The sequence below is a fragment of the Bos indicus x Bos taurus genome, chromosome 25, assembly GCF_003369695.1.
Source record: "Bos indicus x Bos taurus breed Angus x Brahman F1 hybrid chromosome 25, Bos_hybrid_MaternalHap_v2.0, whole genome shotgun sequence".
NCBI lineage: Eukaryota > Metazoa > Chordata > Mammalia > Artiodactyla > Bovidae > Bos > Bos indicus x Bos taurus.
Window position 1 is genome coordinate 23,144,883 of NC_040100.1, and position 14,344 is coordinate 23,159,226.

Consider the following 14,344-nt stretch of genomic DNA (forward strand, 5'->3'; position numbering starts at 1 on the left):
CCTCCAGCCCTTTCCCACTATTTCATTCCAGCCCTTTCCAACCCTTTTGTTTCAGCAGAGTTAAGCTCACACTGAGATCTGCCCTCATGTCCCTATTCCAGTAACTTTGCAGAGTCTTCCTTGCCTGTTTTAACTTTGTTCTGTGCAATTTTTATTTCACATAGGAAAACTAAGATAAATGAACTACCTGTAGCAAGTAACTGTCGCCCTAATCATCCAGGAGCAAGCGACGAGAATGAAGACAGAACATGAAATCTGGTGCAATGGGTCAGGGGACCTGCAGCCTTTAAAGGACTGAGGTGCAGAGTCCACTTTGAGTCCAGCTTTTACTCCTGGTTGTAGACTACAAGACTTTTTTGATCTTATCTTTCCCAAGACACTACACTGACATAGTCCAGATCTCCTTGTTTTTACCCCAGGCCATTCCCTTCTGGGCTAGTCTTGGGGACAGTCACCAAGTATGTAGGCAGCATTCACTCCTGACGCCGACCTGGTGTTCCAAGGTCCATGATTTCATGATTCAAGTCATACTCCCTTCTGGGTCTGGCCTTGGGGTTTGTAACAAGGAGATTTTTCTCAAGAAAAACACAGTTTCTTAATATATGCTGCTTTTCCAGGTGCAATTTCTGTGAAATTTCTCAAGGCTGTGGAAGTACATTATTAGGAATTCCCACTACAACTCCCACTCTCCTTTCTGCTGTTTACTGAAGTATGTTCTGGCAATTTATTGCAATAACTCTCTAAGATGGGTACAAGTAGTATCCTTTCTCCTATAGATGAGGAAACTGATGCCTAGGAAAATCAAATAATTTTCCTTAGGTTATTATGTAAATTGAATGTTTGTGTACTCCCAACACTCTTATGTTGAAATTCTGACCCCACTGTGATCCAATCAGGAGGTGGGAAATTTGGATTAGTGCTTTTATGAAACAGACCCCTGAGAGCTTCCTTGCCCCCTGCAACCATGTGAAGATACGTCAAGCAGACACCTTGTCTAGGAACTGGGCGCTCATCAGACAAGGATCTTCACAGAGTCTTGAGCATTCAGAACTGTGATAAATAAATTTCTGTTGTTCAGAAGTCCCCCAGTCTATGTTATTCTATTACAGCAGCACAAGTTGACTAAGACAGTCTGCAAATAAATTCTGGATTAGCCCAGATTGGCACCAAAACATTTGCTTCCAAAGCCTTTTCTTTCAAATACTTAGCACAACCAAAAGAAAATTCCTAAGAGTATGTTTTTGTTTAATTTGTCTTGGTGAGCTCTAGCGTGTGTTTGGGGGTACGAGTAAGTCTTTTATTTTGGGTACTTGTCTGTCATGTTTTTGTTGGGCGAGGGGTTGGGGGGTGGGTACCTGGGCAGTTTCGCCCAAGCGACGGGACTGGAGAGGGAAAGAAAGGGAGGTCCTGGGAACTCACCACTCAGACCTCAGAAGCGTCTCTGCCACACCCCAGCGCAAGTAGAACCTGCGCGGTGCCTCCTCCCAAGGCCCTCCGCAACCTCCTTAGCTCCCGCTTGTTGCCACTGCCCGTTGAGGACCGGCTGATCAGAGGAACCTGTGTGTGCTGTCTCCGCTCCTTCCCAGCGCAAGCCCCCACAGACCCTAGACCCCAGCTCGTCCAGACCCGCAGCCGGAGAGCGACCCCCTTGGTCTGCCCACCTCCCCAGCACCCGCCAGCCTTCCCCTTCCTCCCCTCTCTGAGCACTGCACCCCGTCCCCCCAACGTCTCTCGCACACCGCCCAGACCCTGAAGGCCCTATTTCCACCCTTTCGCTTGCTCTTCCAGGTTCCTCGCCTCTGGACCCTACTGGACAACCCGATAATCTTGTAATTCGCGGGCTCCCCGCTCCCTCATCAAAGTCACCCTCAGCAGAACCGGTGGCTTAAGGCAGGAAGGTTAACGAGAGTCTGTCGCTGACCGTCCCCCGCCACCCCTGGCTCTGTGGGGGTTAAACAGGCAATTTTCAGAGGCAAGGCACAGGCGCAAAGTCCTAAACCCTCCGCGGTTGGCCATCCCAAAGCACCCCAGTCTGCAATATCCTGCAGCAGGTGCAGGACAGGCCGCCAAGGGGCCCTTTCTTCAGAGTGCATGGCTCAGCCCAGCCCACCCCTCCACCTTCCGCACATTGAGCTATGCCCTGACCCTCTAGGCGTTGGGTTCACCTAACCTCCAAACCTTTCTCCTGCTCCCCGGTTTCACTCATGCTTGCTTCTCTTGGCTGACCCCACCTGAATGCCCAGCTCCAGTGTAGCGTAGCGAATCATAGGTTTTGAATTCTGACTGTTGGAGGGCAAATCCTCTCTCTCCGGCTGTGCCAGGTATCAATTTACTGCCTCTCAAACGCCAAATAGATCTGGGTTCTTGAATGACAGTTTAACTTTGTCAGGAGAGGGCGCCGGAGAAATACTGCAGAAGAGGGACTTCTATTCGTGATTAAGTGTTTTCTCTTAGATTCTTCTTGCTCTTACCTTGTCGCTGCCAGCAGTGGATGTGGAGGACATTTCGTGACACTCACCCCACCCCACCCCAGCCATGGTATTAAGTGTGAATTCCCAGTGATTCACAGAGGTTACCCTTCTTAGCACCAGGCTACCAACAACCCAGAGGAGAGTTCCCTGCTTGCCAGATCTAGCCATGGTTCCTGTTGGCCAGCCTCAGCTGCCTGTACTGGGAGCAGTAATTCCTGCTTGCTCAGCAGGTGTGGAATAGCCCTGGTCCAGGGACAGTGAACTTCCTCACGGGATCAGTTGAGCCACAACTAAACCTTTTGTTGGGGAGGAACCATCTTCCAAGTTTTATACTTGTGTTTCCCTGGTGGCTCAGATAGACAAAGAATATGCCTGCAATGCAGGAGACCTCGGTTGGATTCCTGGATTGAGAAGTTCCCCTGGAGAAGGGATAGGTTACCCACTCCAGTATTTCTTGAGCTTCCTTGGTAGCTTAGATGGTAAAGAATCCACCTGCAATGTGGGAGACCTGGGTTTGATCCCTGGATTGGGAAGATCCCTTGGAGGAGAGCACGGCAACCCACTCCAGTATTCTTGCCTGGAGAATCCCATGGACAGAGGAGGCTGGCAGGCTACAGTCCTTGGGGTTGCAAAGAGTCAGACACGACTGACCAACTAATCACACAGAACATTTTACCTCAGCCATAGGACAGTCTCAGGGGTTCTCTTTACTTTCTTATAGCTAATCCCTGTTATGGTTAACAATTCTTTTAATTTTCCCTGTTCAAATTGTTGTGTGGTTTCCTGATTCTTACTAGGGACACTGATAACCCTTCTGAGCCTCCCAATGAGGACAATAACAGCACTTCCTATCTCAGAGGGTGTCACGGGATTAAATGATCCTATGTATGTAAAGTGCTTAGTAGAGGAACTGACACATTTGTTTGTTTCTTGTTGAAGGATGAAGAGATAGGATAGGTGATAAAGCCTCTCTCTTCCTATTAGACTAGAAGAATATTTTAAAGAGTCATTATTGAAGCCAACTTGAAGACAAGATGTAAGTAAAAGGTTAAACAAAACGAGTTCCCTTTCCCTTCTAAAGATGGCCAGTCTGGGAAACAAAGTTTGTAATTACTGAAGTCACTGGTCAGAGATTAATGGCAGGTATTGGAATGGAACTCAGAGAAAGTTATATAAATTTTAAGAACAGTACAGAGAATAGCTTCTAGATATTAATTACAATATCCAATTGAGGATATAAAAACCTATACCTGGGGGACTTCCCTGGCAGTCAAGTGGTTAAGACTTCTCCTTCCAGTGCAGGGGGTTCAAGTTTGATCACTGGTCTGGGAGCTAAAATCCCACATGCCTGAGGCCAAAAAACCAAAACATAAAACAGAAACAATACAGTCACAAGTTCAACTGAAGAGTAAAAAAAAAAAAGCCCTGCACCTCCATGCACCCTGCAATAGAACAGCTTCACTGACTCTATCTTGCAGTTTGAGGAGGATCATCCTACTTGTCTATTCATCTGCCTGTGATTCTGCAGAAGTGATTAGATTTCTCATGTTGCTTATGGGGGAACTCCAACTGCCTAAACATGAATTAGAATATGCTATCTCCCTCTCTCTACACCTCGTTTCGCCTTCTTTCTAAATAAGAGGTATGCCAAGAATAGAAAAGAAAGGGCACTTCTTAAAGAATGGTCTGCTTCCTTTCTTGAACTCTAAATGTTCTTATTGCAAATGCATTTGTGTGTGCTCAGTCCCTTCAGTTGTGTCCCACTCTTTGCAACGCTATGGACCATAGCCCACCAGGGTCCTCTGTTCACAGGATGCTCCAGGCATGAATACTGAAGTGGGTTGCCGTACCCTCCTCCAAGGGATCTTCCTGACCCAGGGAGTGAACCCATGTCTCTTATGTCTCCTACATTGGCAGGCAGGTTCTTTATCTCTAGGGAAACTTGGAAAGCCCCTTAGTGCAAATATCCTTTTACAAACGTAGAATGTTGGCTTGAGTTTTGGAAATACACAATTTACCCCCATAAACTTTGATATTAATTTAAATGGACTCTTTTGGCAGAAAATTGGTGTGTCTATTTGTGTATGTTTTTATCTATGAAAAAGGTGATTTTTGTTCCAGGCTTTATCTTCTCCTTATCTATAAATCAACTGCTAAAATGTAAAACCATTGCTCTCTAGGCTGTACCATTCTGACAGCTCCATCATTTCTGAATGTTTCTTTTCAGATATTCAAAATACTCAGGACAAGGCCCTTGTCCCCACTCTGATAAATGATGTTGTTTCATATTTCTAGGAGAGAAAATAGAAATCTCACTAAATATCTTTAGATTTGCACATACTAGAATCACAAGCCACTAATGTAAGTCTATGAAGAAGGAACATATGTTTCCTTTGAAGAACTCTTTATTACATAAATATATTTATACCAAGATATACACTTACAGGGATGCCCTTCTCTGTATCCAAGTGTAGTAGAGAGTAGTCTAAGGAACGCATAGGATTACTAGTTGCAAGTGAGTCTCAAGACTCTTTTTTCTCAACTTCTGGGTTCTGACTGCCAGCAAAAGTCAGGAAGACTTGTTCCAGCGTTATCTGACTGATGGAATAGTCTTCTAAATTGAATTCTTCTTTAGCTTTCTCCAAAATACCAAACATCTTTAACAGCAACAACATAAAGTACAGTTACCATTTCAGTCCTCCTTTCCAGCCCACCACCCAGATGAGCCTCTCCTACATTTCCTCCAACTGCTGGCAAGTTAATGGTGGAGGACAAAAGATACAAAAGGGGGGGATGAGATAACAGACATCACTGAGAATTTGAGAAGAAGCAGGTCTCTGTCTCCATTCTCTTGATGGATATAGACAAAAAGTGGGACTTAAAGGTGGAAATCTGACTTAATTAAAATTAATTCCTTGGACCATTGAAAGTAACCTAAAGTCTCTGCTCCTCCTAGCCCATTTCTTAAGACCAAATCCCAAATGCTTTAGTTTTCTCTTAACATATGATAATATCAGAAGGGCATGGTTTCTACATTCACCTTTCCCCAGCTATTGTTCTTGCTGGGAACGTAGTAGTTAATGATCCCTCGATTCTCATCTTTTAATTCACTACCTGAGAAAGAAAAGATAGGATAGATACGTAATTTTGCATATTGCTTTTTAAATGTCAAAATACTGATACATCAGCTTAATTATATGTATAACAGAGGCGTAAATAGATATGGCTAGTAAAAAAAGGGATGTAATCCAAAAGCCTACCTCTTTATTATACATGATACAGTTAATTTCTTCAGCAGATTTATTCCTGGTGTAGTAGGCTTTGTTTTATGGATTTTTAGGAATTATCGAGGACAGACTTTCAGGCACAAAATGTTGTCAACTCACATGTCTAAAGGATGAAACTTGAGCCTTCTAAAATTCTAATACTGTAAGATGTAATCCCTGAACATAGGGCTGAGAATATAAACGGGTGGGATTTTCATTCTGGCTTTATGAACATGTATGTACAGCATGTTTCCTGGGGAAGAGAGAAGAGGCTTTCTTGCTATTCTTTTGATCCTATGCTAGGTTAAAGAGGAAATCATACATATAAACCACCAAAGTCAGGCTGTATGTTCTTTTTTAAGTGAATAAGAATCCTCTGGTGCAAATTGGGGGAAGAAGTGATATACTTTCCAGATTTAGAACAAACATATTTGTTTATGCTTATCATTGTATTTTGTAAGTTATTAAAATTTAGAGGAGCCTGGTGGGCTGCCGTCTATGGGGTCGCACAGAGTTGGACACGACTGAAGCGACTTAGCAGCAGCAGCAAATTAATTGAGATTTTAAATATTTTAAATATGTTAATATAATCAAACTAGGAAGCCATTAGACTGAGGTGGCTCTAATTCCTTGATAGTCTATGTAAGGAAATAAAAACCTAAGCCAAAGCAAATGTACTTGAATCTGAGGAAATCAACTCTAAGAACAACCAATCACAAAGAGCCAACTATGTTTCCCCAAATAAGGCAACTGCTTAAGCTCTAGCAAATCAAATATTTCCTTACTTTTTCCCATGTCTTCTCTATAAACATCTCTCCCCTAATTCCTGTCTGTGGAGACCTCCTAACCACCTTTGGTTTGGTGATGCCCAATTAGAATCAATGTACACTCTGATAAACTCTTGAAAATTTTTGATATGCATCAGATGAGTAGTTCTGACATCAAAGTGAAAGTGAAAAAAGTGCAAATGTCAGTTGCTCAGACGTGTCTGATTCTTTGTGACCCCTTGAACTGTAGCCTGCTAGGCTCCGCTATCCATGGAATTCTCCAGGCAAGAATACAGGAATGAATTGCCATTCCCTTCTCTAGGGGATCTTCCTGACACAGGGATCACTCTGGTCTCCTGCACTGCAGGCAGATTCTTTACTGTCTGAGCCACCAGGGAAGTAAAGTGGGATCCAAAAGGATGCCCAATGGCTCTATGAGCAAAGTGCAACCAGATGTAGGTACTCGCTGAGCCTTTCGTTTTCACTACTTTCTCACTGGACCTGAAGGTATTAAGTAAGTCCCTCTTGGATATCCGAGCTCCTAGCTTTTCTGTCAAGAGCTCTGTAACTTGATTTGAGGTTTCTGTTTTTTTCCTTTTTTAACCTGACTGGGTATGGAGTTGGACTGGATCTGACTTAAACATCATTAGCTCTCTGTCAACAACGAAACTGGGTTCAGAGTCAGGCTGCTGCTGCTGCTGCTGCTGCTGAGTTGCTTCAGTCGTGTCCGACTCTGTGCCACCCCATAGAAGGCAGTCCACCAGGCCCCGCTGTCCCTGGGTTTCTCCAGGCAAAAACACTGGAGTGGGTTGCCACTTCCTTCTCCAATTCAGAGTCAGACTAGGTCCAACTTAAACTGGAATGGGTTCAGTGTGAGGCCTCTGGAAAACATTTTCTTAATGAAAAGAAAGAAGAAAATGACTTCCTCCATATTCAGAGAGTTTGGGACTCCAGCTAACTATATGGACAAAATTTATGGGTCCATGTGTTTTTATCCATTCGACTAATGTCTGTCTTTTGATTGGAGAGTTTAATAAACTTAAGCAGGCTTCATCTTTTCCTGGGCTTCATCTGAAGGATAGCTCTTCCAGTTATAGTACTATTGGTTGACATTTTTTCTTTCAGTATTTTGAATATATATTTTCAATTTCTCTCAGCTTGAAAATTTTCCACTGAGACATCTGCTGATAGGTTAATGGGGTTCCCTTGTTTGACAAATTACTTTTCTCCTGCTTTTTGTCTTTGACTTTTGACAAATTTATTACAATATTCTTTAGCCCCTTTCTGGTTCAACTATTTGGAGTTCTTTGGGCTTCATGAATCTGAAAATCCATATCCCTCCCAAAGTTTGGGAAATTTTCAGCTATTATTTCTTTAAATAGACTTTCAGTCCTTTTTTCTTCTCCTTCTGGGATTTCCATAAAATATAAATTGTTTCTGTTATAGTGCCCTGTAAATTTTGTCAGCTTACTTCGTCTTTTAATCACTCTTCATTCTTTTTGCATCTCCGATTGGATAATTTCAAATGTCCTATCTCATAGTTCACTAATTCTTTCTTCTGATTGGTTGAATCTGCTGAATTTTTCAGTTTAGTCATTATATTTTCAGTTCTAGGATTTCTGTTTGGGCTTTTTTATGGTGCCTATTTTTTCTTCTTGTTGTATTTTTCATTTTCTTTTTGCATTGTACAACTAATTTCACTTGGTTGTCTGTGTGTTCATATAGTTCATTAAACATCTTGAAAAGGATTGTTCTAAATTCCTTGGCAGACAGCCCATAGATCTCCATTTCTTTAAGGAGTTTCATTAGTTTCTTTGGGTAGTGTTATATATACCTGACTCTCTGTGGTCCTTGATTCCTTGAGTTTGTATCCACTTTTGATAAGTAGTCTCCTCTTGTAGAGTTTACAGACTCACTTCAGCAGGGACACACCTTCACTCATCAGCTCAGCTAGAGGTTTGGACCGTTTGTGTGGCAGCATCCAGGGGCAGGCAGTCTTGCTAACAGGGTCTTGGCTTGGGCAAGTACACTGCCTGTGATCTGAGGTTGAAGGTGGGTGGATGGGCAGGGCTGCTGTCTGATTTCTGTGGCTGAACTGACCTTCCAGCTTAGCTGTTCATGCATGGCGGCTGGATAGGCTCCCTGGATGGGCAAGACTTATGACTACAGGCTACTACTTCACAGTCTAGTGGTAACATTAACTGAGATCTGTAATCACCTCTGGCCTATTGAGGTACAGGCTGTGCTCCCTGGCAGGGTAGGACCATTCTTTGACTCCATGATTGGGCAAGGCTACATATGGGGTGGACACAATTGCTCTTGGGGGAAGGGTTCATATTGTGCTCCTTGACTGGATGGTGCCAATTTCTGGTCTCTACATTCAGGTGGGGACACAGACAGGGCTTTATAGTTAGATGAGGCTTCACGCTGTGCTCATGATTATACTGGAAAGTAAACTGCACTCAAAGTTGGGTAGGACTGTAGGCTAGCCTTCACAGTCTAGTAGGCTGTTGGTTGTGCTTCATTGCTGGCTAAGGCTACAGGCTGGGCTACTTTCAAGAGGGCTGCCAGTTATATTCCACAGTTGTATGGGTTCGAGACTGTACTCTGTGGTCAGACAGGGTCACTGTCTGGTCTCTGTCTTCAAGTTATGCTAGGTTATGCTATGAATGAGCAGAGTCACTGACTGGACTTTTTACATGAGCAAATCCATATGCTGTGTTCAGCAATTGAGCAATGCTATAATTTGGGCTCTGCAGGCGGGCAGTATCATAGGCTAGATTCCAAGGCCATCCAAGGCCATCATGGTGATGTAAGGCCAGAGGCTATACTTAACAGTTGGGCAAGACTGTTGGTTTGGCTCCCACCCAAGCATGTCTGTAGAATGGGCTTAACAGATGCCCAAATTCACTGGCCAGGCTTCTTGGTCAGGTGAGTTGGAAGCTATACTCAGCTGTTGGGTAGAGCTGTGAATTTGCTTCTCTTCCTAGATAGGGCCATGGAACAGGCCCCATAGCTGATAGGGTTTGTTGGCTGGGGACCCACATCAGGCAGACCTGCCCTTTGAGCTCTTTGGTCAGATAAGGCCAAAGTGCAGCTATAGGTTGGGTTCCATGGTTCTTCCTAAATTCTCTGGCCAGGTTTCCTGGTTGGAGGAAACTAGAGGCTATACTCAGCAGATGGTCAGGGGCTTTGAATCTACTTCTCTAGTTAGCAGGGCTATAGAATGACTCTACCCCTGGTACAGCTAATTGGCTAGGAACTCAAATATGGTAGAAGTACCCTCCAAGCTCTCACACCAGACATGGCCACCAATTCAGCTTTGCAGATGAGCAGAGCCATTGGCCTGGAACTCTACTCCAATGCTGCTGCAAGAAAGAACGTGGTTTTTCTAAGATCGGAGTGCTTAGTGGTTGAAGCACCAGCCCTCTTCTCTGTCTTTCCGTAGTCTCCAGTGGTAAAGTCTCACAGGTTCACCCAGTGACCCTTGAGAGTTAAGACCCAACTGGGCCTCTGAAGAAGCATTCTGCAACCCTGGGGGACCTGATGAACACCACTGACTCTCTTTTCCAAAGTGGATAAACTGCAGGTCTAAGGGAGGGTTGATACAGTCAGTGTATAGCTTCTCCTCTTACCCTTCTCATAGCTCTCTTGGTTTCTATTGCCCAGGAGGTTGCTTCAACCTTACCTCCAGGTTCTGGGATTTTCATAAGGGTGTCTTGTCTACAGATAGTTACTAGTTGGTCTTCTTATGAATATGATTTTCCCAACTGATGTTGGGAATGACCTATGTTGCCATCTTTGTATGATTCTCAATATTATAAGTTTGACTCATGCTGTTATATATAGTTATTTCATTCATCTCCCCTTCTGCACAGTGGTAATCTGGTATATGATTATTCCATAACTTATTTTCCATTCAACTGCTGGCAGGTATAATGTGAATATCATTGATTTAAATATTTTATTTATGTCATGGCACAGGTGGATGCAAATATAATAATGCAAGGAACAGCCACCTTCAGTTGAAAATGTTCCTCAAACCCACATTTCTATTAAAGCTTTTGTGTCCACATCCTCAATTATAGGTCTCTGATGTTTAGTGTCTCTTCTTTAAGACTTGTCCTAGAGAAAGTTGTTAGGACAGCACACAGCAAATGAGACTTTCTGTTCACAGCTTTTCTTTGTAGTGATGTAGGCACTATATCTCAGAAATATTTGCTGAATGAATGCATAAATGAGTATTAAACTTCTTAATAGACTATTAATAACAACACTGAGATAGTTCTATTTCCCATACATCTGTTCCCCCAGATCTGCTCTACCTTCTATTTCTTTTTATTTTCTGCTCTCCATTCTTACTGTGTAATCAATTAGGCTGTTTTCTATTGCTTGGAAGATAAACTTCCAACTCCTCAGCCTGACACACAAGGGGGATATCTGTGATATTTTGCTCAGCATAGCAGAATGGAAACTAAGATGAAAAAGCAGAATTAATAAATGTTTCTTTATATTAATACCATGTTTCTTCTTTATATTTAGGAAGGAAAGATAAGAGATAGAAAGAAATAATTGCTGTCTCTGGCATTGTACCATATAGTCAAAAAAATGCTTAATGAGAAGAAAGCTTAGCGGTTCTTGTTTGAATTTCAGTTTCATATCCTGACTGGGACAGCAAAAGACCACAGTTATATATTCAGTGTGAGGTAAAAAACCTTAAAACTTTTCATGAGTGATATTATGGAAAGAATTGTGTCATTTCCCATCCCCCACTCCCACCCCCACCAAATTCATTTGCTGAAGCCCTAACCCCAGTTGCTTGTGTTTGGTCATATGTCTTTTAAGGAAGTAATTAATGATAAGTGAGATCATAAGGGTGATACCTGGATCTACTGTGACTGATGTTCTTATAAGGAGAGTAAAAGACACCAGGCATGGATACACACAGAAAAAAAGCTGTCTGATGACACAGAGAGAGAAGGAGGCCATTTGCGGGCCAAAAAGAGAGCCCTCAGGAGAAACCAGACCTCCTGAAATCTTAATACTGAACTTCTAATCTCAGAACTGTGAGAAAATAAATTTCTGCCTTTATGCCAGTCAGTCTGTGGTATCTTATTATAGCAGCCCTAGTGAACTAATACAGGTTCTATTTACTAAAAATTGAGAATTATGTTCAAACATGATTTTAGGTATATAGGTCATATGGACAGCTCTAATGTCACAACTACCTTACTAGTTAATATACACCAAGATATTGGTGAATATTTCTGTTCTTTGTGCAAACTTCTGAGCATAACCAAACTTAAAAAGTTTAAAAGAACAAGCATTCCAAAAATAATTCAACATGGAAGGGCAATTAATATCAATAATTCATAAGAAATAGTTACTGGAGATATACAGCATATGGATGGTGAGAACAATAAATATGGTTTAACACATCTATATCAAAGCTAACCCAACCAACCAAGTTTACCTGGAAAAGCTGTTTCAACAAAAGTTTTAAAGTGCTCTAATTTGTCCTTATTTTCATCAATATTGATCTTGACTTTTAGGATGTAAACATTGCCAAATTTGTTCTTGAGATGCTGAGGGCTGCCCAGGCACACAAACTTTCCCTTCACCATGATGGCCAGCTTAGTACAAAGAGCATCGCATTCCTCCATACTAGTAGAACAAAACACCAAAATGATGTGAAGTTTTAAAAAATCTCTATCAGAAGATATTCTATAGTTCAAATAGCCAGTATTTTGTGACCCTCTTTGAAAACGGAAGTTTTATCTGCCCCTCATCAACATCATGGCAAATGGAGATATTTTCAAACTCAAAGTCGTAAAATAATCCACAGGATATAATGTACAGCACATGGAATATAGCCAATATTTTTACTAACTTTAAATGGAGTATAATCTATAAAAATATTGAATCACTAAGTTGCACACTTGAAACTAATATAATATTGTAAATCAACTGCACTTTAATTTTTTTAAAAGTACTAAAAGACCAAATCCTCAAGTGGAACAGTTCCTGAACTTCCTGCCCTCTCCTCTCAATGAAAACTCCTTCCCATAGGTCATACGATTATAAGTCTTCTAACCCTTAACCGAGCCTCCCAGTGAGCTGCACCTGTGGGATGTTATGATGATTGCTTTGCCACTTTCACGTGTCCGTGTCACTGCATTCCAGAGTAGGCGCCGGGCTACTGGGTCCATACCAGTTGATGGTTCATCTAGGAAGATGACTGAGGGCTTTCCCATGAGAGCAATAGCAGTACTCAGTCTACGTTTGTTTCCTCCACTTCATAGTTAAGGAAGGAGAGAGAAAGCAGAAACAGATGGGTATATGTGTCAGTAATTGAATACATTAAAAACATATATTTAATGTATATCCATTATTTACAGGAAACAATTAAATTATTTCCAAAATGCTGAGTCATAGGAAACATCCAAGATATTAAAAATGCTGACTGCATGTCATTCAACCAAGGCATTGGGGTTCCCATGTGGCACACTAGTGATAAAGAACTGCTTGCCAATGCATGAGATTTAAGAGACATGGGTTTGATCCCTGGGTCGGGAAGATCCCCTGGAGGAGGACATGGCAACCCACTCCAGTATTCTTGCCTGGAGAACCTCATGGACAGAGGAGTCTTGTGGGCTACAGTCCATAGGGTAACAACGAGTGGGACACGCATGCACGCAGCTAAGGCATCAGATCCAAATGCAAATATATAAATCAAGTCATTTTCATTTGAAATGTAGAAAAGTGACTTTTATCTACCAGAGTTCCTTTAGATTCCCAGATATATAAACAATATATTTACCAAGCCAATACAAAGAATTTCACATGGTCCTTGAGAGACAAAGAACAACAGAGAATAAAAGAGAGAGATGCTTTCATTTATAATTCATTATAAATTCAATGACTACATTTGCGATTGAACCAGGATTGTGTTTCATCTCTGCAAGGGAAAATTGTGATACTAATTCAGTTCAGTTCAGTCGCTCAGTTGTGTTTGACTCTTTGCGACCCCATGAATCACAGCACGCCTAATTAGGTCTGCTTTATTGCTGATATCCCACTACTGGCAAGGCAGTAGATTATTTCCCAGTCATTGCTTCTGTTTGTCAGTGGAACTCTGGCTAGATTGTGGGCACTGATTCCAAAGATCAGAATCAGCAGAAGGCTCCTCAATATTAGCTGCAATGAGAGCATCAGTATAATATCTCACCTGTAAGTGTAAATATACTTGTCAGCATAGGATTCCAGATTCAGTGCTTCCATTGACTTCTTTACATAATTGTTAATTTTGGTCTCAGGAATCCCCCACAATCTGGCATACATGATCATTATTTCTCGAGCAGTCATGTAATCCAGCAAGGCATCAAATTGTGGGCAATAACCAATTTTTGATCTTACCTAAAATAAAAGAACAACGATGGACATAAGTCAACTATATCTCACTGAGCATATAGTATACACAAATAACATAGAAGACCTGACACTTTCCAGCCCTTGCCTCTAAGAAGGTTATAACCCAGAGCTTTAGTAAATAACTTCTTTCCCAGTGATTACAAAGTCATTGCTGTTGTAAGCTATTGTCATGTATTAAAATTAAAACTTTGACAACTCTAAAAAGTAAAAGAGATCTAAATCAATAGTGTGATGTCCAGCGTTGATAACTGGATGGCTATTTTTGAACTTCGGTATCTTATTTTCTCTAATAAATCTTCATTAGTTTAGTCCCAAGGGATTTCAGGATTGCATAATCCAAGACTGCCATAGAAGGAGTGCCTGGGCTAGTCTAGGCTCAGTGATATCCGGCTTTTTGGTAGTGATGATA

At 41.9% G+C, this 14,344-nt stretch overlaps 1 protein-coding gene across 1 annotated transcript in view; it reads right to left on the bottom strand.

Annotated features, from left to right (window-relative positions):
- Positions 1-4,993: 4,993 nt before the first annotated feature.
- LOC113883381 (ATP-binding cassette sub-family A member 3-like) overlaps positions 4,994-14,344 on the bottom strand; it is a 211,026-nt gene continuing 201,675 nt past the window's right edge. The window contains 5 exon segments of the mRNA XM_027527055.1: positions 4,994-5,128; positions 5,512-5,585; positions 11,978-12,168; positions 12,628-12,798; positions 13,733-13,920. Coding sequence (XP_027382856.1) covers positions 4,994-5,128; positions 5,512-5,585; positions 11,978-12,168; positions 12,628-12,798; positions 13,733-13,920 — 759 coding nt within the window.